Genomic DNA, 26996 nt, shown 5'->3' on the forward strand with positions numbered 1-26996 from the left:
TGACTATTGCAACACTTGTGAACAGAAAACTGTAGAACGGCCGGCAGCAGGGGAGCAGCAAAGTAGTTGGAGGTGGATACTATGTTTTGTTTTTATGTGCTCTGGAGCCTCCCACTGTCACCAATTACTCAGAAAACCCTTTAAATCTTTTTATATTCTATATTATTTAAACACTATATTTTATTTTTTAGATTTTTTTTTGTTTTAGTCCTAATATGGAATCTGACCACTAGGGGCCAAATACTAGTATAACACCCTTTAATACTTCATTAGTGTGGTTTATTATTTCTGTTGCAGATGGTGTGAACCAACATGAATTGACAAATGCAGTTGTCCCAATCATCTTAGATTCATCTTTGACTGTCCGCAGGAGTCAGTATAACTATAATTGTCAACAGAAGATCACTATAACTAAGAGGGAGCAGAGCTGGGATCAGTATAACTAAGAAAAGGCAAAGAGAGGGTCACTGTTATTATGAGGTATCACAGAGGCTATCACTATAATTAAGAGGCACCTCAGGGGGTCAATATAGCTAAAATATTGATGACAGTGCCTCTCAGGGGCTAAACAGTCCTGATCAAAGTTCTCAGCTCCTATGCTTATGGTCCTCAGCAATGATGCCCCTCTATGACTCATCCTTAAGTAATGTCCATAAGTTAAAAGACAATTCCTTTAATTCCTACAACCCAAAAAAAGAAATTAAAGCCTAATAAAGGTGCTTAGAGAATAATGGGAAAAAATACAAAAATCAGCAGAGAATTTTAATTTTTTTCCACATTTGGAAAAAAAAGTAAATGTTAAATTTTATGCACATAAAACTCAATCCCAATCAAACGCATTCCACAAAGGAATGTAAGTGAACAAGTTTAAAAAATACATAGTTTGCAGTGAGGAAATCATTAGGAAAATGTTCTCTATCCTCAAGACCAGAGTGAGCTGTTTCATAAAGAGGATATACAGTGCTCAAAAAGTCATCAACAACCAGTAGTAATGTAAACCCTAGGATCCTGTTTGCATCCTGCTTGTATTGTTTGTGGGAGAGCATGTGACAAAAACACATTTGTTTTTCTAAGGGAGGGAACTAATGAAATTATCTATAAAAACTAATTTTACTTTGCCAACATTACTAATCTGCTATGAACAGATGGAACATGGACTCCAGCTGTAAGAAGTTTTTCGGTGTTCATGACGCTGATGCCAAAACTCACTATGAGTTCTGCTTTTCTCGACATGTGCCATACTCACTTTTTAAGGAATCTACTATAAATATGATGCAAGAAATACACAAAGCATTTAGTACAGGTGAGTGCAACAATATGTTATGGAATTTGGCAGGAGCATTCTTTAGGTCCTAAATAGGAAAAATAAAGGGGTCACAACTTGATTTCTCAATGCTAATTGCAAAAGCATTGGCACCCCTATGTAATGTACCTAATCTAATTCTTTAACTTACTGGTGTCGTACAGACATGAAATTTGACACAAGCATTCTTTAGGTCCTACATAAGAAAAGTCAATAGGTTGCAACTTCAATATTCCATTCTAAGTGTGAAAAACTGTGAAAATCTGTGATACATTACGTAGTTCTTTTCTCAGAAACCATAAAGCCTAGGAAATTATTCGTATACTGAGGAGAATCTACCTCACTTCTCTGTGTGTATACTGAGGACAATCTAACACTCCTCTATGTATATATACTATGTAGAATCTAACTGATCTCAGTGTGAATATCTACCTCGCCTATATGTGCATATACTGAGCATAATATAATGTACCTATGTGTGCATATACTGAGAAAAATCTAACAAACCTCTGTGTGCATATACTAAAAGACTGTAAAGTACATAAGGAAGCATCCATGGACTGCAGGGATGGTGCATGCCTTTAAGGCAAAAAACGGGTCGCAACCTCATCTGGGGTTAATTTGAATAAAAATAGGCATTACCTTTAAGGGTAAAAAGTAAGGAGAGTGAGAGGGGTAACTCATTCTGCAGAGGGACATCAGTACATGCAGTCTGAGGAGCATCTAACGCTCCTCTATGTGTTTACATATTTTAATCCCTAAATTCCTCTGAAATAACCACAACTACATAAAATTTTCCATGTGAAAAAGAGTTGTTAACCTGTACCAAATTAACTCAGGCAAAGCCAGGTATATCAGCTAGTATATACGTAAAGCTATGTGAGTGGATCATTAGCTGTGTTTGTGAATAAACAGACAAGAGGTGTGATGTGTTGTGTGATGAATGCAGTGAGAAGAACAGGTTCAGGTTTCCAATGGTAAATGTAGACTCAGGGTAAATGAAGAAGACTTTAGATTACAAAATATGGCAGATCTCCGTAAAAAATGTGTTTTTTGAACTCACCTAAAAATGGTTGTTGGAAATTAACCTCATTGTCTAGGGCAGCGCGTTCCAGAGAACTGGTGTCACAAGTCTGGCATGGAGCTGGAATGTTGTAGCCACTACTTTAGAGTTGCGTGGTCAAGGAGTAGCCGAGGTCTGGTGCACAATATGGCAGCCCGTTACAATGGGTTCCGGCAGCAGAGTAGTCAGGAGGGAGCCAAGGTCTAGTACACAATATGATGGTGTGGTACAATGGGTTCAGGCAGCAGTGTAGGAAGGAGAACCTGATATTGTACACAAGATGATGATCAAATGGTAAAAGGCAGGTCAGCAAGGAGAAAGCTTGATTACAAGCACAAGGCACAATACACACGCAATGATGCAGTGGAATGGCCAGGCTTACATAGGAAGACTAATCAGGGGTAGGGCAGAGCCAAGACAGGTAAGTAGATCAGGGATACAGGAATCAAGCTATAGTCAAGCAAGTAAGCTGTCCAGAAGGCTGAATGGCTCAGCAAGGGTAGCCACTGCTTGGGACACACGAGGTCCTAGGTTCGACCCTTGACAGTACCCCCTTGTTTCCAGGCGCTGGCTTATTCATCTTTCATTTCTGATTTTTGTTTATTTTGACATAGAGATAACTTAGGGTCAGACAGTAATGCTAAAACAGTCATCGGTTCTATCAAATTGACTTTACCTTCCTCCCACAAGGCTGAGTACAGGCAGGAATAGAGAGGTTTACTGTCTCTTGTAAAAGATACTTGATAGCTATGCTGGCCTCAGCACCAAGCTATCTGATGACCGGCTCTTTGTAGCTCATCTTAACCTCTTTTTGTCTAAAAGGGGAAACTACAGAATCTGGTTAAACCTCAGTACAGGACCCATTGAGGAGTTGTCTTTCTCCGACATTGGATTCCTGATTATGTGTGGAAATAAAGCACACTTAAATGTCACAGCCCACACCCTCTTCTAAAGCCTAGTCATCTAGTATGTGAATAGAGAAGTATGCATTAGTTTACTAATATAATTGTGACAGCTTTCACTGTGCTCCTTAGCTGGTGCATTCATTCTACCAATGACATTATATCATTAAATTCACTTGTTGAGGTCTATAGGGGGTCCCTGATGTTCTGTGACCTCCAGAGAAATGCATTGGACCATGCCTATTGATTTCAACTTGTATTCTATAAGCGACGAGCAATAGTCATATTGCCACATGATAAGCTATAGACCACCAACTGACCGCACATAAACTACAACTGGCTGTTGGATCTTCTAGTATTGAAAATCTATTAAATACTGAAGTATCCAAATCATAATTGTTATCTCATGATCATAGCAGTGGTTATCATATCACCTGAAGCTAGTTATAAGTGTTATTTGTTATTTATGTTCAGATTTTTGTCCTTTTACCCTGTAAATGTTTTTTTTTTAAATAAATAATTTAATAAAGTATAGCTTTAGCTAGTCCCATCTGTGAAGGGTATATTATTTCTGCCCCAGTGAATAAGTGCAAAATTAAGTGCACCCCTATGTAATGTACCTATTCTAAAGCCTCATACCCACGGCCGGGTCAGATTCCGCTTGCAAAATATCACAGCAGAATCAGACTCGGCGCCGCCCTAGTGAACCTATACTCATCTCTTCAGATCCGCCGCAAGTGTCTCGCCTGGCGAGCCAGCGCACATGCACACTGCAGCACATGATGCACCGGCGCTGGGCTGTGGCACGGATTCTCACGGTACGTCTGCAGTGCTCACTGCAGAAGTATCGCGGGATGGACAGCTTCCATTAATTGCAATGGAAGCAGTCCGCACAATTATCCGCACAGAATAGAACATGCTGTGATTCTCCCACATGAGCGGAAAATCGCAGTTGATTTCCGCTCGTTGGCAGGGGAGACTCGTTTAATACAGCATGTCCATAGACAGAAATTGCAGCGGAATTTGCGGCCGGTGTCTGACCGCGAATTCCGCAGTGTTAATCTGTCTGTGGGCATTTAGCGTTATTCTCTATCTTCCTGGTGTCATACAAACTTGAAATTTGGCACAACCATTCCTTTGGTCCGAAATAGGAGATTCTAGAGGTCACAACTCTATTATTCAATGTTCAGTGCAAAAGAAAGTGCATCCCTATGTTATGTAACTGCCTGGTGTCGTACAAACTTGAAATTTAGCACAAGCATTCTTTAGGTCCTACATAGGAAAAGTAAAGGGGTCACAAATTGATTATTCAATGCAAAGTGCAAAAGTACGTGCATGGCTATGTAATGTAACTAATCTAATTCTCTAACTTTACGGTGTTGTACAAACTTAAAATTTAGCGCGACCATTTCTTAGGTCCTAAATAGATAAATTAAAGGGGTAACAACTCAATTAATCAATGCTAAGTGCAAAAGTAAGTGCACTCCTATGTAATGTAATTTCCTGGTGTTGTACAAAATTTGAAATTTGGCACGACCATTCTTTAGGTCCTGCATAGGAAAAGTAAATAACTTGATTATTCAATGCTGAGTGCAAAAGTAAGTGTATCCCTATGTAATGTAACTAATCTAATTCTCTAACTTCCCGGTGTTGTACAAACAGAAATTTGCCACTACCATTCTTTACATAGGAAAAGTAAAGGGGTTGGAACTTTAATATTCAGTTCTAAGCATGAAAAACTGTAAAAATCTGCAACACATGACGTAGTTCTTTTCTCAGAAATCATAAAGCCTAGTGAGATTATTTGTATACTAAGGAGAATCTACCTCACCTTGATGTGTATATACTGAGGAGAAGCTAATGCTTGTCTTTGTGTATATATTGATGAGCATCTAACTGACCTCTGTGTGTATATATGGAGGAGAATCTACCTCACTTCTATGTGTATAAAAAAACAGATATAATTGACCTCTGTGTACATATTAAAAGGCTGTAACATTCATAAGGAAGCAACCATGGACTGCAGGGATGGAGCATACATTTAAAGCTAAGAAAGGGCTGCAACCTCTAGTCTGGGGGTAAATTTAAATAAAAAGGGGTTTAACCTTTAAAGGTAAAAAGTAAGGGGAGTGGCAGGGGTGGCACATTCTGCAGAAAGACATTGGTACACGCAGTCTGAGGAAAATCTAATGCTCCTCTATGTGTATACTTATTTTATTCCTCGGTTGCTCTGAAGTAACCATAACTCCATAAAATTTTCAGTGCTAACAACACGTAAACACCTGTACCAAGTTAACTGCAGTAAAGCCGAGTATTTCAGCTAGTTTGCTATAAAGACAGTTATTTCAGAGTCGCTCCAAGACCAACAGGATGTGAGTATGTTAATCCTCCAAATTATTGTAGAAAATATGGATGTCATCAAGGTAAGCCACCACAAATTGACCCAACAGTTCTCGAAATGCGTTGTTAATAAAATTTTGATAGGTGGCAGACTCCAAATGGTATTGCTAGATATTCAAAGTGTCCATATCTTGTGCTAAAGGCTGTTTTCCATTTATTTTTCAGGGCAGATCTGTACCAGATTATATGCTCTTCTGAGGTCCAGTTTAGTAAAGACTTTGGCTGCCCGAAGCCTCTCTAGGAGTTCTGGGATTAATGGGAGTGGATAGTAATTCTTAATATTAATCTTGTTCAGTTCCTGGTAATCAATGCACGGTTAAAGAGTAAAATCTTTCTTTTCAATGAAGAATATGGGTGCTTTGCTGGGGAGGAAGAGGGGCAGATGAAGATATTCCCAAAGGAAATTTTAACTCTGGTTACAAAAGGTTGTAGATATGCCCAAATGTAATAGAAATCCAGGAAGCAGCTCAATAGTACAATCATATGGCCGATGAGGGGGGGCAATTGATGAATGTTCTTTTTGCTTCAGATGTAGCTGAACGGCTGGTATTGTGGTGGCAACTTCTCATTTTCTGGAGGAGTACTCTTGGGATCTTGACCCTGACTGGAAGTGGGCAGCTTGGATTGGAAATTCTCCTTACAATGCTCTTAGGTTAAGGTGATAGTTCTTGATTGCCAGTTAATGGCTGGGTTGTGATTAGAGAACCAAGGGATCCCTAGGATTACTGGAAATTTCAGAGAGGAGATGAATTGAAAATTGATCGTCTCAGGATGACCTGGCTCTCTGTGAATATCCAGTTTTCTTCTCCTGAGTGACAGGCCCAGAAACCAGGGGGGATCCATGCACCCTTTACATGTCAACAGGTTCAGTTTTAGCTCTGGTTGCAATATGATTATCAAGAGCATATTGGCAGTCCATGAAATTCCCTCCTGTTCCTGAATTTCACATGGCAGTGCCTAAGATTTTGCGGCTCCCCATAGTATTCTTGATGAGGAATAATGAAATGCAGGGATGGGTGATGCCTCTCCTTGTTTTCTTGGGTGATGGATGGGATGGTTGTCAGAGCAGTATAAGGCTCTTTCAGAATGGCAGAGTTAATTATGATCTTATCATGTGTGAGGGTGATGGTCCTCTGAAACTTATTAGGACAATTTGTAGCATAATGACCAGGCCTCCTGCAGTACAGCCAGAAATTCTCAGAGTGGCGCCTCTCTCTCCCATGGAGAGGGCTTTGGGGATTGCATTGATCTGCAATGGTTCTGGTGTAGGGTCCGACCTTGGTTGGGGTTTAGGGTGGGTAGACTGAGTAAATAGGATGTGCTTTTTCTGAACAATTGTAACTTCTCCTTTGGCCATTTTGTAAGCCTCTGACCTATGCAGATGCTTAGTTGAATCAAGTCTTCCAAATCATCCAGGGTCTCTCTGGCAACTCATCTTTAACCCCATCTAAAACCCTGGAACTGACTCAGCTACACGGCAGGGTTCCATGCAGTGTCATTGGCCCAAAAACAAAATTACGCTCCATACTCGGCGACAAAATGTCAACCCAGTCAGAAATTATGCAATCTTCCTTCAGCCATTGCACAGTGGTTAGGGTCATTTAACACTTGATCCATAGCCACAATGAAGCTACGGAGGTTATCGAGAAGGGTGCTGTCCTTTTCCACATAAGACAAGATGCAAGCCAGGTTCCCGGGTACGATCCCTAACAACTGGTATGATTCAGGAAACATCTTGGAGTGGGAGGTTTGGGTTAGAGAAGAATTTAATCTAAAATCCTTAGCAGAGCAAAGGGCATGGATAGGGAGGAGATATAGGATGGGGCAGCCTTATGGATGACAGTGGGAGGTTTAAATTGTATTCTATATTTGTCTGCCAGTGATGGAGATATCAGTTTAACGACTTGACAAAAAGATGAGCCTGACTGCTGCATTCAGAATGGAGTGGAAAATGGGAGAGTTTAGTGATGGGAAAACTGATCAGTAGTCAAGCCGAGAGTGGGAAAGGGCAACAGCAAGAGTTTTTGCTGTTTCCATAGTAAGGAAAGGCTGGATTCAGGAGACGTTTTTCAGGTGCAGGTGACATGTACAAGCAAGTGGCTGATTATGGGGAGTGAAGGAAAGGTGAAAAACAAATATGACCCCAAGACAGCGAGCGTGCTGTCGAGGGGTTATGGGGGTACCACAGAATGAAATGAAGATATAAGGTTTAGGTTGGTCGGGAGATGTCAGAAATACAAGACGTCAGTAAGCATTTCCATTGATATTGCTTATAAATTACTATAGCAAATTTTATTTCAACATAATTACTATTATTATAGCTTATCTTTTTACTTAAGCTCTCTGCTTCAAAACTAAGAACCAATGTCTACCTTCATTGCATTCCATCCACATCAGCCCCTCTATCCTTCCTACACCCATTTACATTTTCCATACACTCTTCAATTTTTTAAACCACCTCAGCTTATTTGATTCTACTGTGAACACACAAATCCTGCTCCCGCAAATCTCTTGATCTTCCTCTCTGTTTCCTTACTGTTAGATGCTGGGATATCTCTCTTAACTCCATTCCTCCCTCTGTTACCATTATCCATAACTTGTCTGCTCCACATACAAACCTCTCCAATTTGGTTAATATTTGCTGTGCACCCTCTCCTGCCTCCTTTTACCCCTTAAGTACTAGAAACGGTAAATATATGGTGCTTGGTTCTGGGATTTATTCACCACCAATAGCAGAAGTACAATCAAGCAGGCGCAGGTCGGGTCCTTGGGTGTCAGACACAACTCGTGACCTGGAGTAGTAGATAGAACCAGTTTTTAGCTGCTTCTGCCTTCTCCTTTCCAGGCTACTTAGTGCTCAATGAGTGCTGTGTACTAAAAAAAAAAAAAAAAAAAAGTGGAAATATAACTTCTACTATGCGTTACGGCAATCATGTGACTGACTGGTGCTCCAGTCACAGCATAGCTGCAGGGTCTTAACAGACCCTGATCAGATCTGTTAGTTACTGATCTGTGAAATTTAAACTCTCATATAGGGAAACTTCAATATTCCCATCAAGGACCCAAAATCCCATCTGCCTCTCAGCTTCTATTGCTAACTTCCTCCCTAGGTCTCATAGTTTACAGCTTCTCCAACACACAAAGATGACAATATGCTTAATTTAATCTTTTTCTTTCTTTATTCTGTTTCTGAATTTGCAATTTCCTCTCTTCTGCTCTCTGATGACAACTTCCCTTCTTTTACTATCCAGTATCCCTGTCTTTCTAAAGGTACTCCTACCTATCGCACTAAAAGAGAAATCTACAGACAGTTTACATCCAGAAATTTATTCTCCTTACATGCATTGCTGTCACCAATCTTTTTCTTCTGTTGTGCCGATACAATAGCTGAAAACTATAGAAAACTTTCAAAAATGCACTGGATGAAGTGGTGCCCCCCATGCTCCAACCCTCCTGATGCATAGAGTGGCAACCATAGCTTATGCATCAAACACATTGCCTTTGTTGGTGCTCTAAATGTGCTGAAAACCTATTGAGAAAATAGCACTCATCTGCAGATTTCCTCCACCAAAAATCTATGCTCAGAATATACAGTACAGCTTTTCCCTTCACCATGTCAAACAAGCCTACTTCACCTCCCTCATCCCCTTACTATTCAACAATGCAAACACAACTTTATGACACCTTTACTCCCTCATTAACCCTTAAGTACAGCCCCATATGATAAATCTCAATGCTGAAGATTTTGGTGGCTAATTTCAAAGAGAAACTTGCTAACATATGGCAGGAAATAACTTCTCAATCCCTCATTAGCTTTGATTCTCTTATCTTTTTCACCCCCTCTATATGACTTCTAGCATTTGCCACAACAGAAGAGAAAGTCTCCAAGCTCCTCTCTTCTTCTTACCCTACTACCAGCATTAGCAACGCTATCTGCTCATACTTCCATACTTCCTCAGGTCTCTCTTCCCAGCTGTCATTAGTCACATCACAACAATATATAACTTGTCTTTTTTCTTCTAATATCTTTCCCTTCTCCTTTTAAACATACTGTTTTATCCCCATTACTAAAAAAGCTGACACTGGACTAATCCTATGCTACCAATTACTGACCCATTTCCAATCTCCACTTCATCTCCAACTGAGACTTGTGTGACGCAAAGTGTTAAGGCAGCAGAAATGCAGTCCTAAGCTTTCACTCATGACCTGAAGGTTGTGGGTTCAGGTAGCCAGCTCAAGGTTGACTTAGCATTCCATCCTTCCGAAGTCAGTAAAATGAGTACCCAGCTTGATGGGTTGGAAAAGATTACTGGGGAACGGAAATGGCAAACCACCACTCAAAAACAGTCTACCAAGAAAACGTCACGATTTGACATCAGCCTAGGAGTCAGTCATGACTCGGTGTTTGCTCCAAGGCACTTTGCCTTGACCTTCATTTCTAGACTGCTAAAATGTCAAGTCTACTTTCATCTAAAAAGCTATTTCTCAGATAATTCTCTTGTTGACCCCATACAGTCTGCTTTTCATTCGCTACAGAAATTACTCCTTTCAAAAGTGTTAAACAATCTAATGGCTATATCTAACAATGCCTACTCTAATTCTTCTGGATATGTGGCACTGAAATTATTCCATACCTGGCATGCACAGACTAACCTGCCTACTACAGGAAGCAATTTTTTCTTAAAAGTTTTAATAGCTACTAAGAAAGTCTTGGGAGAATGCATACTAAGCCCATTGGGGGGATTTATTATTAGAGGACTTTTTTATGCCCTTTTTCTGGCTTACACACCCTCTTTCAGCACAAATTTATTTTGCATCCTTGAGATTTTCCTGCACCTTTTACACAACCTATCTACTGAAGTGAGAGTACTTGAAAATGTTGTGACTTTTTTTAAATGTCTCAGTTGATAACCCCTGTCTTAAAACCTCACATCCCTCAAACTTTGCTCCATCTTCTGGACAGATTTGCAGTGTCTAGTGAACTTCAATGGGGGTATTTATCATCTTGGGAATATATGATGGCAGCTTTTTTTCCCTTCCACAATTTAAAGATGCAATATATTTATCAAATGTTGAACAATGCTGATAGATTTGTTGCATCTTAACCCCTTAACGACCAGCCCATAGTGTTTTTACGTCCTCCCGAAGTGGGCTTTATTCTCTGAGGACGTAAAAACACGTATCCTGCAGAGAATAAAGCCCCTCGGGCTGTGGACGTGACAGCTCCATGCTGTCGGTGTCCGCACGTAGCCGACAGCATGGAGCTGTCATCCCGGGCTGGTCGGACCCCCCCCCCCCCCCGGCATTGCGATCGGCGCTATCCCGGCGCTATACAATGGATAGCGCCGATCGCAAAAGAGTAAATAAAAGTTTGAAAAAAGTTAAAGATTCAGCTGCTCTGATGGATCGGAACCATCAGAGCAGCTGAAACTACTCACCGAGGTCTGCCGCACGCCTCCCTGCTGTCCCGCCGCTCCGGGCCCCGAAGCCGGTCTTCTGCGCATGCGCGCCAGGCGGCATTACATCAGCCGCATGCGCAGAAGGCTCGGCGGCGCGGGAGATTTAAAATCTCCTGACTCCCGGCTCCTGTAGGTAGCTGGGAGGCAGGAGATGTCAGCGGGGACCGCGGTGAGCGGTCCCCGGTACCGCGATCGCCGTTATCCAATCCAATCCTGATGTCCCGGGACCCGAAGTCCCCCTCTGCGCATGTGCGCCCGATGATTGACATCGGGCGCGTGCACAGAGGGGCACGAGCCCCGGGAAATTCAAAATCCCTCTGCTCCTGACTGCCATGTGTAGTTTGGAGCAGAGGGATGTCACCCAGCATGTGATCACTGCTATCCAACAGATAACAGTGATCATATTAAGTAAAGAAAAGTGTAAAAAGTAAAAAAAAAAAAAGTAAAAAAAAGTTTTAAAAAGGTAAAAAAAAGTTAAAAAAAGCTTACGTTTCATCTCCCCTCACGGATCATATCCGTAAGGGAGGATGAAAGTACGTACATAAGGCCCCCGGATTTATCCGCGGACCTTACCCCAGCTTCTGTGCACGCGCCCGTCGCCAAAATGGCGGACGCATGCGCAAAAGCTGTGGATTGCCAGGATAATTTAAATTCTCCCTGCTCCTGGCTACAAAACTTAGCCGAGAGCCTGGAGATATTACGGGGGGCCGCGGTGAGCGGATTCTGGTCACGTGTTCGCCATTATCCAATAATGGCGATCACGTAAAAGTAAAAAAAAAAAATTTGAAGTTTCATCTCCCCTCACAGATGCGATTGGTGAGATGAGATGAAACTTTTTACCAGAGGCCTCCGTATTTGCACCCCGACGCGATCCTCATCCGTGAACTTACCCGGATTCTGCACATGCAACCGCCGGCAAAACACCGGACACATGCGCAGGAGTCGGGGACCCCAGGAAATTTAAAATCTCCTTGCTCTCAGCGACCAACGGTCGCCGAGAGGCTGGAGCAGTGACGGGTGGCCTTGTTGAGCGGTCGCCGGTCACGTAATAAAAAAGTAGCGCTTTAACATAGGCCGGTCTCACATGACCGGATAGGAATTAGATTTCGCATGCGTCTGATCCGCGGTAATACGCAGATCAATCGCATTGGATTACACAATTCCGCTCACATTAGCAGGTCGGAATTGTGTAATCCACTCGCAGAAAAGAGAACGCAGCAGGTTCTATTTTACCGCGGATATGCACAACATAGAGCCCATTGTGCTCCATGGTCGCGGATATACCCGCTGCCCATACGCAACTACGTTGTATACGGGCTGCGGGTACCAGCATCATTGCTAAGCGATGGTGCGGGAAATACAAACAAAAAAAAGTACTGCGCATGACCGCCTGTGTGAGTAGGCAGTTATGCGCAGTACATTACGCGGCCGAACGCAGGGTCACAGCCGGGCTCACAGCTGGGATCCGCTGCGGGCCTCCGCAAGCAGATTCCGCATACGACTGCGTGAGCCCGGCGTTATTCAGACCGCTACCAGTAATACATATTTTACAAGAAGCCCCGGGAACGCTCGCCTTCACGCAGTTCCAGGAGCAGCTTGTTGAGCGCCTTCTGTGTGAGACCGCCGCACCTCAGTAAGCTTATGGAGACTCACAAAGCGCCACTTTTTACACCCCATACCCGCTACTGAGGTCAAGAAATGACCCCCAAAAAGCATGAGAGGAGGGGGGGTACACGGTTTTATTGCCCCATGGGCCCATTCCAACCAGCCTCCGTAATTACCCCTGTCTTCGGAAATACTACACAGTTCACATTATTACTTTTATCTAAGATTTGGGAACACCGAAAAGGGCGTGGAGTGTGTGTGTGTGGGGGGGGATTTTTAGGGAGTCAATTTTTATTTCGTACAAATAAGCAATGGGACCTGGAATTTATTCAGTTGTGCCCTAAAATCCAACGGATGTTCCCTCCTTTATAGGCCTTGCCATGCGTCCTGTAAGTAGATGAGACTCACAATGGGTATGTTCCTGAACTCGGTACAAACGGGGGTATCCATTTTGGGGTGAAAGTCTTCATTCCTATGTACACTGTACAAAAGAACTGTTTTTAAATTTAAAAAATTGCCAAAAAAAATTGAAAATCGTAACTTTTTCCTTCTGTTTTGCTTAGATTCATTCAAATACTGTGTGGTCAAAATACGCAGTACACCCCTAAATGAATTCGTTAAGGGGTCTAGTTTCAAAATGGGGTCATTTGCGGGGGTTCTTTATAGTTTTGGCCGCTCAGTGGCTCAATAAGTGGGCAATGGGGCCTGGAATTTATTCAGTTGTACCCTGAAATCCAACGGGTATTCCTTTAATTGTAGGCCTAGCCATGTGTCCTGTAAGTCTATTAGGGCCACAATGGGTATGTGTCTGAACACGGGACAAACAGAGGTATCCATTTTGGGGTGAAAGTCTTCATTTATATGTGTGCTGTACAAAAAAAACTGTTTTTAAATTGACGCAATAGCTAAAAAAATGAAAATCATAATTTTTTCCTACTGCTTTGCTTAGATCTATTCAAAAATTGTAGGGTTAAAATACACAGTACACCCCTAGATAAATTCGTTAAGGGGTCTAGTTTTCAAAATGGGGTCATTTGTGGGGGTTCTCTATGGTTTTGGCCGCTCAAGAACTCTACAAGTGGGCAATGGCGCCTAAAAGGACTTCAAGCAAAATTTGTGTTCCGAAAGCCACCGATTACTCCTTTCATTTTGGGCCCCGTTGTGCATGCGGACATAATATTAGGGCCACAATGGGTATGTTTCTGAAAACAGTATAAACAGGGGTATCCATTTTGGGGTGTAAGTCTTCATTCATGTGTGTGCTGTAGAAAAAAAAGCTGTTTTTAAAATGACAGAATTGCCAAAAAAAACAAAATCCTATTTTTTTCCTTTTGCTTTGCTTGAATTTATTCAAAAACGGTGGGGTCAAAATATGCAGTACAACCCTAGATAAATTCGTTAAAGGGGTCTAGTTTTCAAAATGGGGTCATTTGTGGGGGTTCTCTATGGTTTTGAGCGCTCAAGAACTCTACAAGTGGGCAATGGGGCCTAAAAGGACTTCAAGCAAAATCTATGTTCTGAAAGCCACCGATTACTCCTTTCATTTTGGGCCCCGTTGTGCATGCGGACATAAGATTAGGGCCACAATGGGTATATTTCTAAAAACAGCACAAACAGGGGTATCCATTTTGGGGTGCAAGTCTTCTTTTATATGTGTGCTGTACAAAAAAAGCTGTTTTTAAAATGACAGAATTGCCAAAAAAACAAAAATCCTAATTTTTTCCTTTTGCTTTGCTTGAATTTATTCAAAAACTGTGGGGTCAAAATATGCAGTACACCCCTAGATAAATTTGAAAAGGAGTCTAGTTTTCAAAATGGGGTCATTTGTGGGGGTTCTCTATGGTTTTGGGCGCTGAAGAACTCTACAAGTGGGCAATGGCACCTAAAAGGACTTCAAGCAAGATCTATGTTCTGAAAGACACTGACTACTCCTTTCATTTTGGGCCCCGTTGTGGACTCAGATATAACGATAGGGTCACAATGGGTATATTTCTGAACACGGGAGAAATAGGGGTATCCATTTTGGGGTGTAAATCCTGATTTTCATGTAAACTATAGGAAAAAAATATGTCTTTAAAATGACATATTTGCAAAAATATGAAATTTTACTTTTTCTCCTCTAAATTGAATTAATTCCTGAACAAAAACTGTGGGGTCAAAATACTCATGACACCCCTCAGTGAATACACTAAGGGGTGTAGTTTTTAAAATGGGGTCATTTGGGGGGTATCTATTATTCTGACACTCATGAGCCTTTCCAATCTTGGCTTGGTATAGGAAAAAAAGTGTTCCTCAAAATGCTAAAAAGTAATGTTAAATTTGTACGTCTCCTAAATGGTTAAAAAAAAACAAAAGTTTTTCCAATGTGCGCCCAAAATAAAGTAAACAGGTGGAAATATAAATCTTAGCAAAAATTTGTATATTATGTTTGCACATATTTAAGATATTGCAGTTGGAAATGTGAAAAAATGACGATTTTTTCAAAATTTTCCCAATTTTGGCGATTTTAATAAATAAACACAAATTCTATCGGTCTATTTTTCTCGCTTAAATGAAGTACAACATGTGACGAAAAAACAATGTCAGAATCGCTTGGATATGCAAAACCTGTCTGGTGTTTTTCCATGTTAAAGTGACACATGTCAGATTTGCAAAATTTGGCCTGGTCATTAAGGCGCAAACAGGCTTGGTCACTAAGGGGTTAAAATATGTCAAGAAATGTGAAGTCACTTTGTACATCACAGAGTTACTGAAGTGAGATTGTTTTTTGTGTTTTTTCTTTAAATCAGTATTTATTGAAATTTTACATGAACAATACAGACACATAGGACCATAACTAGGTCGTCAGGAAAATATCGAAAGCCTTAAAAGCTCTAATAGAATATACTTACCGTATATACTCGAGTATAAGCCGACTTTTTCAGCCCATTTTTTTTGTGCTGAAAAAGCCCCCCTCGTCTTATACTCGAGTAAACACGGTGCCAACCATGCTGCTTACCTATTCACAGGTCTCTCCCGTTCGTCTGGGTGCGCCTGCAGCCTCTGTGTGTGGTGGGATGATATCAGGGTTCTTCATTTATTCTGCACGCCGGCCGTCGCTGTGTTGTCTGTGCCGGAAGTGGTGTGTGTAGTCAGGTGATGCCCCCAGTGGCTGATTAGCTGCACTCACCACTCCAGTGGTGACAGCCTGGATTCGCCCCTCCGGCACTGCAGTGACTTCTTCCTTGGTGGCTGCGGTGAGTAAGCTTCTGCGCCGCTGCTGCTCTGTCCCCTGAGGCGTGCAGGGCCTCCCAGGTGGTGGCACTCACATCCTGTTTCTTCCGTCGGTGCAGCACTGGGAGGCGGCGATGATGCAGTTTGTGGTGGGATGGAGGGGCGCCAATGATGCAGTTTGTGGTGGAATGGAGGGGTGCCGATGATGCAGTTTGTGGTGGGATTGAGGGGCGCCGATGATGCAGTTTGTGGTGTGATGGAAGGGCACCGATAATGCAGTTTGTGGTGGGATGGAGGGGTGCCGATAATGCAGTTTGTGGTGGTATGGAGGGGCGCTGATAATGCAGTTTGTGGTGGGATGGAGGGACGCCGATGATGCAGTTTGTGGTGGGAAGGGAGGCGCTGATGATGCAGTTGTTGGTGGGATGGAGGGGCACCGATGATGCAGTTTGTGGTGGGATGGAGGGGCACTGATGATGCAGTTTGTGGTGGGATGGGAGGTGCCGATGATGCAGTTTGTGGTGGGATGGAGGGGTGGCAATTATGCAGTTTCACCTGAGCCCCGACAGTAACAAAGAGGTGAGTATTTTTTTTATTTTTTACACATTAGGGATGATTTTCAGGAAAGGGCTTATATTTAAAGCCCTTCCCCAAAAATCACTGCACGCAGCCCATTGCTTTCAATGAGGCCATCGGCAGCAGCGGCGTCCCCATTAAAAGCAATAATGCACGGACCTCACTTGAGTATAAACCCACCCTAGGCTTATACTTGAGTCAACAAGTTTTTCCAGTTTTTGAGGATAAAACTTGGTGCCTCAGCTTATACTCGGGTTGGCTTAAACTTGGGTATTTACGGTAGTAATAGTGCAGGGGAGGAGAGGCAGTGCTCAGCCAGTCCCTTGGGTAAAGAGCCAAGATTATCTCTAAAATGTTTACATTTAATAGATGAGAACAAACTGATAAACAATTACAAATAAGACGAATGAAGACAGACAAATGGACACAAGAAGAAATAGAGAGGGGAAGAATAAGGGGAGAGAAGAATAGGGGAGGGGAAGTGAGGAAATTGTGTATAGCTCCCATATTGCCCACCAAGCGCGGGACCCCCTGTTCCTCCATCAAAGACACTGACTCACCCCATCCAACACTCGAGGCACCACCTGGGACTTACAGATCTTTCCACATTAAGCGCCAGGGATCCCAAATAAGTATGAATTTGTCATGCGTGCCCATCGGCCAGCTAGTGAGCTCCTCAATATTATACAGGAGATCTACCCCATCAACCCATTTATCCAATGTGGGAGTTGATTTTTGCAGCCAAAGCTGCGGTATAAGTGCCTTAGCAGCATCCAGTAGAAATGCCAGCAACCTATGCTTTAAAGGGTGAAAATGCTCAGAAGGCCACCAAAGGAATACCATCTCAGGATTAATGGTGAAGTTACAAGAAGTGCGTTTCCGCAGAACCCCCTCTACCGACTGCCAAAAAGGAGACAACGGACACTCCCACCAGATATATAGGAAGGAGCCCACATCAGATTTGCACCTCCAGCATCCGTTATGGGATGCCATTCTGTGGTCAAATAACCACTGCGAAGTCATATACCATCTTACCAGTAGTTTTGTACTGGTTTTCCTGAGATAAAATACAGGCAGAGTGTCCGTGTGCAGTCTTTAGAATCAGACCGGAGTCATTCATGGAGAGGGAGATACGAAGTTCCCTCCCCCAAGAAATGAGGAGGGCAGCTTTGGAATTGACTGGTGGCAACGCAAAATTTTTCCTCAAAGACGCTATTATCCTCAGATTAGATCCTCTATCTCCTGATATTTTCTTGAAAGAATCCAACGGTCTGGTGGATTTATGAAGTGAGATTCTAACAAATTTGGTAATGTTTTAAAAAGTTGCGTGTCATAAATGTCTTTGAAAACCACATTGCACTGAAACCTCGCCCTCTTTATAGACCCTTTTGAAAAGTGAAATGAAAGGCAGAGCATATGTACTTTCGGGCAAGTCAATCTTAAATCTCTCTAAATTGATTTGCACCACAAAACAGGTGTAATTAATACCTGAATTCTACTGCCATATAAGTAATAAATGTGCCCACTGTCCATTCTTTTTGGCACAACTTAATAGTAAATTTGCGTAAAATGATTTGCACCAAAAATAATGAGCAGCTTATGCCATAAATATACTGCAACAATCATAATAAATATGAGCCATTTTCTCTACTCCTTTAGGACAGTTATTTGTCTTTTTTTTATTTGAATGAGGCATCTGGTTTAGAAAATACACCTTGAAATGTCATATTAGAGAATGCATGGTTAATTCAAGGGAGTCCCCCATTTAGGAACTGCGCTACTTGGGAATGGGAATCAGCTGCAAAAATTGTCTCTTTCTCTCTGGGGGACTCAGCATGTCTTTGCATTCCAAAGCAGAACATTGATTTCATTGGGTACCATGAAATACTTAATTTTTCCTGTAGTGTTGCTGGAAGGCAATCAAATACTTAGTGCCCTACACATTACAGATGATCACTGGGGGTCTGAAAAACAAGACACTGGGATCAGCTTACTCTTTGGTGTAAATTCCCAACACCATAAAAGTAAGCCTCTATTCATACTAGCATTATGGATTACCTAACTGCCATAATGGATTTGTTTTTCCGTTGATCCACATGGACTCTTTTGAATGTAATAAGTTCAGTCAGGTTTCTGATATTTCTTAGGGAACTTGCGGGTTCCATTTTTCTGTACCATTATGATAGCAAGAAAATGGCAGCCAGTAATCTGAATCCTCATATGATGGAACCAAACAGTGCAAATAAAAAAAACAGTTGAGCCATTTCAGGACGGGTTTCCAACATTTTATAGGATGAAATAACACAGCGTGCTATGCTATTTTGTGCTGTTTTCAACTGAATTCAGCAACAGAGGTTCCAAATGGACCGTCCAATGCTGATATGAACGAGACCTATTGCCAGCAATAGCTTTGCAGACTGCATTAATAAAACAGTTAAAAATAAGAGAGTCTGAGAAAACTTTGAGTCTTTAAATAAATGGTGATTGCAATATATTTCACCCATAGGTGTGGTGTCTGGAAAAACCGTACTTGATTTCTGCATTGCTCCCACTATTTCTCATCTTCTTGTGATGAAAGACTACATTGAAGATATTATAATTCTTGAAGTGAATGATAGCAGCATGAAGGAATTTGAAAAATGGATGAATAAGGACGCAGATGCCTGTGATTGGTCTCATATAGCAGAAATCTTAAAGCAGATAAAAGGAAACAGGTTTAGTATTATCATTTACACTTTCTCCTCATGTGACAGAGTACAGCCATAAGGGTGCCGCCACACAGGGTAGATTTTCCATAGCAGGAATTCCATCTTTTATTCCTCGACAAAATCTGTGGCCAAATCCCCATTCATATTGTGAAGGCTTTACTAGGCATTCCAAGGCTGAAATTAGTGGTAAATATGACATGCTGCAAATTTAAAATCTGCCACATGGATGAAGTCTTGCAGCTCATTTCATTAAACATTTAGATAGATGGTACATATCAAACTAACATGAATGCCAAAACCTGAAGCTTCCAGCAGAACACTCCAAGCATCAATCAGTAAGTAATGGCAACTCCTAGCAGCATGCCATCACTTACTATGGGACGAAAACTCCTTAGCTCCTTAAGGGCCTCCGCCTTTTTTTAATTTTTATTTTCAGTTTTTCCACATCACTTTAAAAAAATCATAGCTCTTTTATTTATCCATCAATGTAGATATCTGGGAGCTTGTTTTTTTTTGTGGAACAAGTTGTATTTTTCAATGGCACTATGTAATGTACCATATAACGTACTGAAAAACCTTTTTAAAATTTTAACCAAAGTGAAATGGGAAAAAAGTGCAATTCTGCCATATTTGGAGGGGGGCTTGTTTCTACGGTATACACACTGCAGCAAAAATGACATGAAAAATGTATTCTATGGATCACTATGACTACTACGATACTAAATTTATGTAGGTTTTTTTTGCTGTACTATTTAAAAAAATACAATATTTTTTGAAAAAAATAAATATTTTTGCTGCCATTTTTTAACAGCTATAACGTAATTGTCTGAGATGAGGGCTCGTTTTTGTGGGTCATCATGTAGTTTCAATTTGTACCATATTTAAGTGCATATGATTTTTTTTTTAATCACTTTTTATTATATTTTTTTCTTTCAGAATGTATGACCAGAAGCACAGTTCTGATGTTGTGTATTTTTATTTCTGAAGACGTTTCCCACACAGGATAAAGAATGCATTACTTTGATATATTGGACATTTATTGATTCCACAAATGCCAAATATGTTTTGGGGGTTTAAAATTTGATTTTTGTTACTATAAACACAGGAAAATGTTTCTTTATAAACTTTTTTAAAAATAATAAATTAAACTTTTTTAAACAGATTTTTACATTTTTTTTAGTTCCCATACAGCCATGAACTTGCAATAGTTTGATTGCTTTTGCAGTTTAATGTAATACTATAGTATTATATTATACCGTGATCAGACAGGTAATCTATGAAGCCTTACCACAGGACCCCCGAACTCCAATGAAGGCTTTTAAATGCAGCCACAATTACGTCACAGAAGGAGAAATATAAAACATAAAAACAATCACAGAAAATGGCCATATACTTACTGATTAAGGAGGGCAGAGAGCTGCATCCTCTCATCATGCAGGTAGCAGACTACCAAATGAGGGAGCTAATTACACCTGTGAGAGACACCGATGAAACAGCCACTCACATAGCCTCTTAATGTAGAGGGGGGTAGCTGCTTGGTGTATACTCCCACACAGTAGTATGCTACCTGCATGATGAGAGGATGCAGCTATCTGCCCTCCTTAGTCAGTAAGTACATGGCTATTTTCGGTGATTGTGCACTGTCACAATTGACTGCAGAATTTAAATGGTTAACAGTCACGATGAGCAGGTGTGCTAATCAGAGACCTTGTGGGCGAGTGTCAGCTGTAAGAAACAGCCGGTACCCAGATTGTAAGAAGCACAATTGACCCCCCATCGCCTTCCATGCAAATCCTGAAAGCAGAGGATATAACTACACATCCTGTGTCATTAAGGAGCTGAGGGGGTTATATCATAGCTTTATGATTGGTGAGCATCTGAACATTAGAACCCTCACCTATCCTAAGAACTAAGGTCCTGATTGTCCCCACAGGAATGCAGAGGACGAAGCGCATACACACCGGCACTCCGATCATTTCATTTTTTTTTAGCTGTCTTTGAAATGAATAAATTAGTAGAATGCATGAATGACCATATTAACCCTTATTCTGGGATACAGCGAGAGACTCAGCAGTCACACCCCTGTGGGTGAGGGAATAACTTTATATCTTGATACAGTCCCTGTAAAGGGAGGAGAAATTTTAAACAAAAATGTCCAATGTTACAAGATAAAGACTCCACGTTTACTTTTTAGACATAAAGATTAGAAACCTCTTCTTGAAGTATGCTTCGATTCTATAAGTGCTAATCACCTGTGTCTTGAAATGTTTCTCTTACAGTGATGATTCAGAAGATGAAGAAGAAAACCTAAGAAGAAAAATTAAGAATATTTCCAAATTGGACTTTAGTAAAAGTGACCCTGTGGATTCATTAAGCTTGACGAAAGCTGACATTGTCACAAGTATATGGTTTCTGGATTGTATCAGCAAGAATCATGATGAATACAGAGGATGGCTAAGGAAACTTTCCTATGTAATGAATGTTGGGGGATATCTCATAGTTTATGCAGCTACAAAGATCTCTTATTTTCAAGTTGGTGAACATAAGTTTCATGTCTTTTATTGTGATGAGCATTTCATTAAGAATGTTATAAGTGAGGAAGGCTTTGTAATTAAGCATTATAAGAAGTTTAATCGAATTATGTGCTCTGACAAAATGGACCACGAAGCAGTGGTGTTTATCATTGCCTGTAAGGTGGAAGAACCAAAGAACAGAGAAGCTGCATAGCCATAAATGTATCTCTGTGCAGGTAGTCTGCTATTGCTTCCTGATTTTACCATTGTTATGATTAAGCTATGATTTAATTATGGTAAAGATTTTCCATGCAAATATTATACAATTGGCTATTTACAATACCCATCTCTAGTTACTAAGAATTCTTGATTCATTGCAAGAAAAAACATAGAAGACACTCCATTCCTCTGACTTAATAGGAACCTGTCATCAGTTCTGAGGCTATAAATCTGCAATATGGATAAAACTATATAGCACTGTATATTTCCAAAGTTATTTTGTTAAGCATCCTAGTCAAATAATACCTTAAAAAACAAACATTTTCTGTGTTGCATACAATTTCCTAGAAAGCGATCAAGTGGGCTGGCTGGACTGTCTCTGATAGCTTACTTACCATCCTTAACACATGACCTCATTACTACAATGTCGATGAGAAGTCCTCATCGTCATCAACGTAGTGACCAAACTGATGGTAGGACCAGAATTGGGGGATTAGCCACACATGTGCAGTTGAGTTTACTGAATCTACCTACAAAAGCGACAGATAAACTAGGCATGCACGGCCCTGGAGCTCCCGGCAGATGCACAAGAGCTTGACTGCTGGAGCAGAGAGAGATGGATTTACAGCTTGCCAGGAATTTGCATGCGGTGCTAGAAATGTGAATACCTTCTTTTACAAAGCATGCTCAGGAAGAAGCCTGAGTAGGTTCAAAAGCTCGCTATAACATCATGTATTTTAGCTAGTCATTCAATGGTATTTTTTTCTACATGATTTCTTGGTTTCTCTTACAGAGAACACTCACATTTTGCTCTACTGTTTAACACGGTCCTAAACTTTTTTCATTTTTGTAAAGAGGAAGAACAATGTATTTGTCGTGTGCCCCAAGACCTCTATTGATTCACCCCTATCTCATTTGTCTTGGCAGCAGCTGCCTGACATTGGTTGTTTCAGTTAAGTTTGCAGATAATTAAAATCTCCAAATCCTTCTCCATGTCATTGTTACCCAGCGTTTTCCCCTTAAGGCCTTAGTCAGATGGGCGTTTTTGTGCCCGATTAGCGCATGCGTCCGGCGATTTTTTAAAACCATTGCTTTGCAATGGTATCGGACACATGAGCGCTTTTTATGCGCTCGTCCGATAAATTATAGAACAGAAATCGCAGATCGCACCTATCTGCGATCTGCGATTCCTGTTCTCTTCTCTATATGTGCTCAATGGGGCCGGCGGCAACAGCGCCGACCCCATTGAGAACATATAGAAGACAAATCATTCTTCTCTGCCACAGCTGTAACAGCTGTGGCAGAGAAGAACGATGTTTGCCCATTGAATTCAATGGAGCCGGCAATACAGCGGCTCCATTGAAAGCAATGGGCTGCCAGCGTGCGCGGGATGAATTTTCGGGAAGGGCTTAAATATATAAGCCCTTCCCTGCAATTCATCCAGAAAAGTGTTAAAATAAAAAAAATATACATACTCACCTGCTCCCGGCCACTGGAGTTCCGCGCGGCCGGCCTGCAGTGGGTGTGAAGGGGGTGTGAGTCAGACCTGCCCCCTGATTGGCTCAGCGCTGAGCCAATCAGGGGGCAGGTCTGACACACACCCCCTTCACACCCACTGCAGGCCGGCCGCAGGGAACTCCGACTGCCGGGAGCAGGAGAGTATGTATATATTTTTTATTTTAACACTTTTCTGGATGAATTGCAGGGAAGGGCTTATATATTTAAGCCCTTCCCGAAAATTCATCCCGCGCACGCTGGCAGCCCATTGCTTTCAATGGAGCCGCTGTATTGCCAGCTCCATTGAATGCAATGCGCTGGACAGCTCCGGCCCGTTTCTAATGAAACGCGGCTAGGAGCAGATTTTCGGGAGATTTTCGTGCACCGGTCACGCGATTTGCGGATGCGCATCCGTCATGCGATCCGCAAATCGCGCAAAAAAAACGCCCGTCTGACTAAGGCCTAAGGGTGTAATGGTGACATGCATTTTTGCTGCCCATGTGCATATCCTTGCATTTTTCAGTGTTTAACATCATTTGTAACTTTTCATCTGCAAATCTTGATATTTTACTGTGCAATCTTTCTACCAGGTCATTAATATGTATATTAGAAAGAATAGGGCCCAATACAGACATCTGTCGCACTCCACTAATATCGGTGACCCAATCTATATAATTAATAACGACTCTCTGGTTTCCATCATTGAGCCAGTTACTTACTCACTTACACACATTCTTGTTCAGACCAGCATTCTCATTTTGTGTACCAACCTTTTATGTGGCACAGTATCAAACACCAAAATAGAAAACTGTGTTAAATAGTACCATCAACAAGTACAACTTGTTTTGCAAAAACAAGCCCTCCATACAGCTATGTGACAGAAAAATAAAAATGAAAAACAGAAAAATTACTGGTCCTTTAAGCAGGACATGCCACTTGATATAAACAGCAAAGCTAGCAGAATGTGGACTGCTGGCTTGATTCCTACTTATTTTTCTCTATGCTCACCTCTGTCCACCTGCATGGACCAACTTTCCGAGCTTTTAATATTTTAAAGGGACGATCCCAGCCACTCACTGGCTATGTGTCAAGGCTCGAACCCAGGAGTTCCTGTGTCAGCTCTCCCTACTGAGCTATCCAGCCATCTGGACAGCTCCCCTGATGGACTTAGCGATATTCCTGAACTCCTTGTCTGGTTCCCTGTCCTCGCTCTGCCCTGCTGCTGATTGGGCAAACTATAAAAGCCTGGTCCTTCCATTACACCAGTGCGTGATTATTGTGCTCCCTCATAGAATGGTAGAGTTGGATGGGAGCTCCAAGATCATCTGGTCTAACCCCCTGCTCAGTGCAAGATTCACTAAGCCCTCCCAGACAGATATTTGTCCAGCCTTTGTTTGAACATTTCCATTGAAGGAAAACTCACCACCTCCCGTGGTAACCTGTTCCACTCATTGATCACTCTCACTGTCAAATTTTTTTCTAATATCTAATTTGTGTCTCCCTCCCTTTCAGTTTTCTTGTGCAAATGAGAATGAGGGTGATCCCTCTGCACTGTGACAGCCCTTCAAATATTTGTAGACAGCTGTTAGGCTTCCTCTCAGCCTTCTTTTTTGCAGGCTAAACATTCTCAGATCCTTTAACCGTTCCTCAAAGGACATGATTTGCAGACCACTCACCATCTAGGTAACTCTTCTCTGAACTTTCTCCAGTTTGTCTTTGTCTTTTTTAAAGTGGGGTGCCCAGAACTGGACACAGTATTCCAGATAAGGTCTGACTAAGGAAGAGTAGAGGGGGATAATTATCTCACGTGATCTAGACTCTATGCTTCCCTTAATAGATCCTAGAATTGTGTTTGCCTTTTTGGCTGCTACATCACGCTATTGACTCATGTTCAGTCTGTGATCTATTAGTATACCCAAGTCGTTTTCACATGTGCTGCTGCTTAGCCCTATTCCTTCCATTCTTGCCCAAATGTAGGACTTTGCATTTAAATACCATTCTGTTAGTCACTGCCCACTTTTCTAGATCTTTTTGAATACTGTCTTTTCCCTAGTGTTAGCTATCTCTCCTAGCTTTGTGTCATTGGCAAATTTGATCAGTTTCCCCTCAATTGCCTGCTCCAGATCATTTATAAAACTGTTAAACAACACTGGGCCTAGGACACACCCTTACAGTACCCCACTTGATACATTCTTCCACTTGGAGGTGCTGTCATTTATGACCACTCTTTAAGTACGATCACTCAGCTAGTTTTGAATTCACCTAACAGTTGTCTTGTCCATCCCATATTTGGTAATTTTTTCAATAAGTATGGTATGAGATACTTTGTCAAATGCTTTACTAAAGTCAAGATATACTATATCCCTATGTCCACTGCATTTCCCTGATCAACCTAGTCAGTAATTCTGTCATCGAAGGAAATTAGATTCGTCTGGCATGACTTGTTTGTTACAAACCCATGCTGGCTCTGGTCAATTACTCCATTTTTATCCAAGTACTTGCATACATGTTTTTTAATAATTTGTTCAAAAATATTTCCCGCTGTAGAAGTCAGACTCACAAGTCTGTAGTTTTCTAGATTCACCTTCTTCCCTTTTTTGAAGATAGGGACAACATTTGCTCCTTTCCAATCTTCTGGGACTTCTCCTGTTCTCCGTGAATTTTCAAATTTATAGCGAGTGGTTTAGCAATTACCTCCGCTGCATCCTTTAGTATCCTAGGTTGTAATTCATCTGGACCTTAAGACTTGAATTCATTTACGTTAGCTATGTGTTCCCTCCCTTTCTCTCTGCTTATAGATAGCACACATTATTTTATTCCCCAATAGCGCAGGGAAGATCAGTTGATGTTCCATTTACTTTCTGAGAGAAAACAGATGCAAAATAGGCATTTAAAAGTTTGGCCTTCTCAACATCATTATTAGGCAATTCATCATTTTCATCTTGTAGCATCCAATAGCAACTTTGACTTTTCTTTTGATTTTGAATTATGGGTGTTTTTGAATCCTAAATTTATGCACACCAATCCTGTTGCACATTCGTCATAGATTTAAATTGTTAATTTCCCCTTTTGCATTACATAGTCCACACCAAAATCTGCATGTAACACATGTAACAAATTTGGTCACAACATATTCATTCCTTTGATATTTCTGTAAATGGATTAGTATTTCATTTTCTAGTTGCTTTGGTGGTTAATCCTTGGAATGTAATAAGAATACTGACTATTTCTATCCATGTGCAACTTTAATGCAATAAATTATTTGCAGCAATGTACAGTGTTGTGTTTACGTACAAATGGAAAAAAATATGTTTTATAACAATTACAAATGGACAGAGACTTCAATAACCAGCCCAGCCTCAAACATGCAGAAAAGGACAGATGGATGGATTATGGGGTGCTGCAAAATCATAGGAAACCACTCTTAGGACAGTGTCTGGGCTGGATCAATGTAATGGCATACTTCACCAAGAAAAACATCCAGGATGCTTTGTTCCCTCATAAACTGACAAGCATAAGGTATGGACCAGAGTATAGA

At 41.3% G+C, this 26996-nt stretch overlaps 1 protein-coding gene across 1 annotated transcript; it reads left to right on the forward strand.

Moving 5' to 3' along the window:
* The first annotated feature begins 1144 nt into the window (after positions 1-1144).
* Positions 1145-26729, forward strand: LOC136572414 (nicotinamide N-methyltransferase-like). Its single transcript, XM_066572953.1, has 4 exons — positions 1145-1303; positions 19028-19235; positions 21509-22985; positions 23926-26729. Exons 1-3 carry the CDS (start codon positions 1153-1155, stop codon positions 21954-21956), a joined length of 807 nt encoding a protein of 268 aa, XP_066429050.1. The 5' UTR covers positions 1145-1152; the 3' UTR covers positions 21957-22985; positions 23926-26729.
* Positions 26730-26996: the final 267 nt, after the last annotated feature.

Source organism: Eleutherodactylus coqui, chromosome 7 (genome assembly GCF_035609145.1).
Source record: "Eleutherodactylus coqui strain aEleCoq1 chromosome 7, aEleCoq1.hap1, whole genome shotgun sequence".
NCBI lineage: Eukaryota > Metazoa > Chordata > Amphibia > Anura > Eleutherodactylidae > Eleutherodactylus > Eleutherodactylus coqui.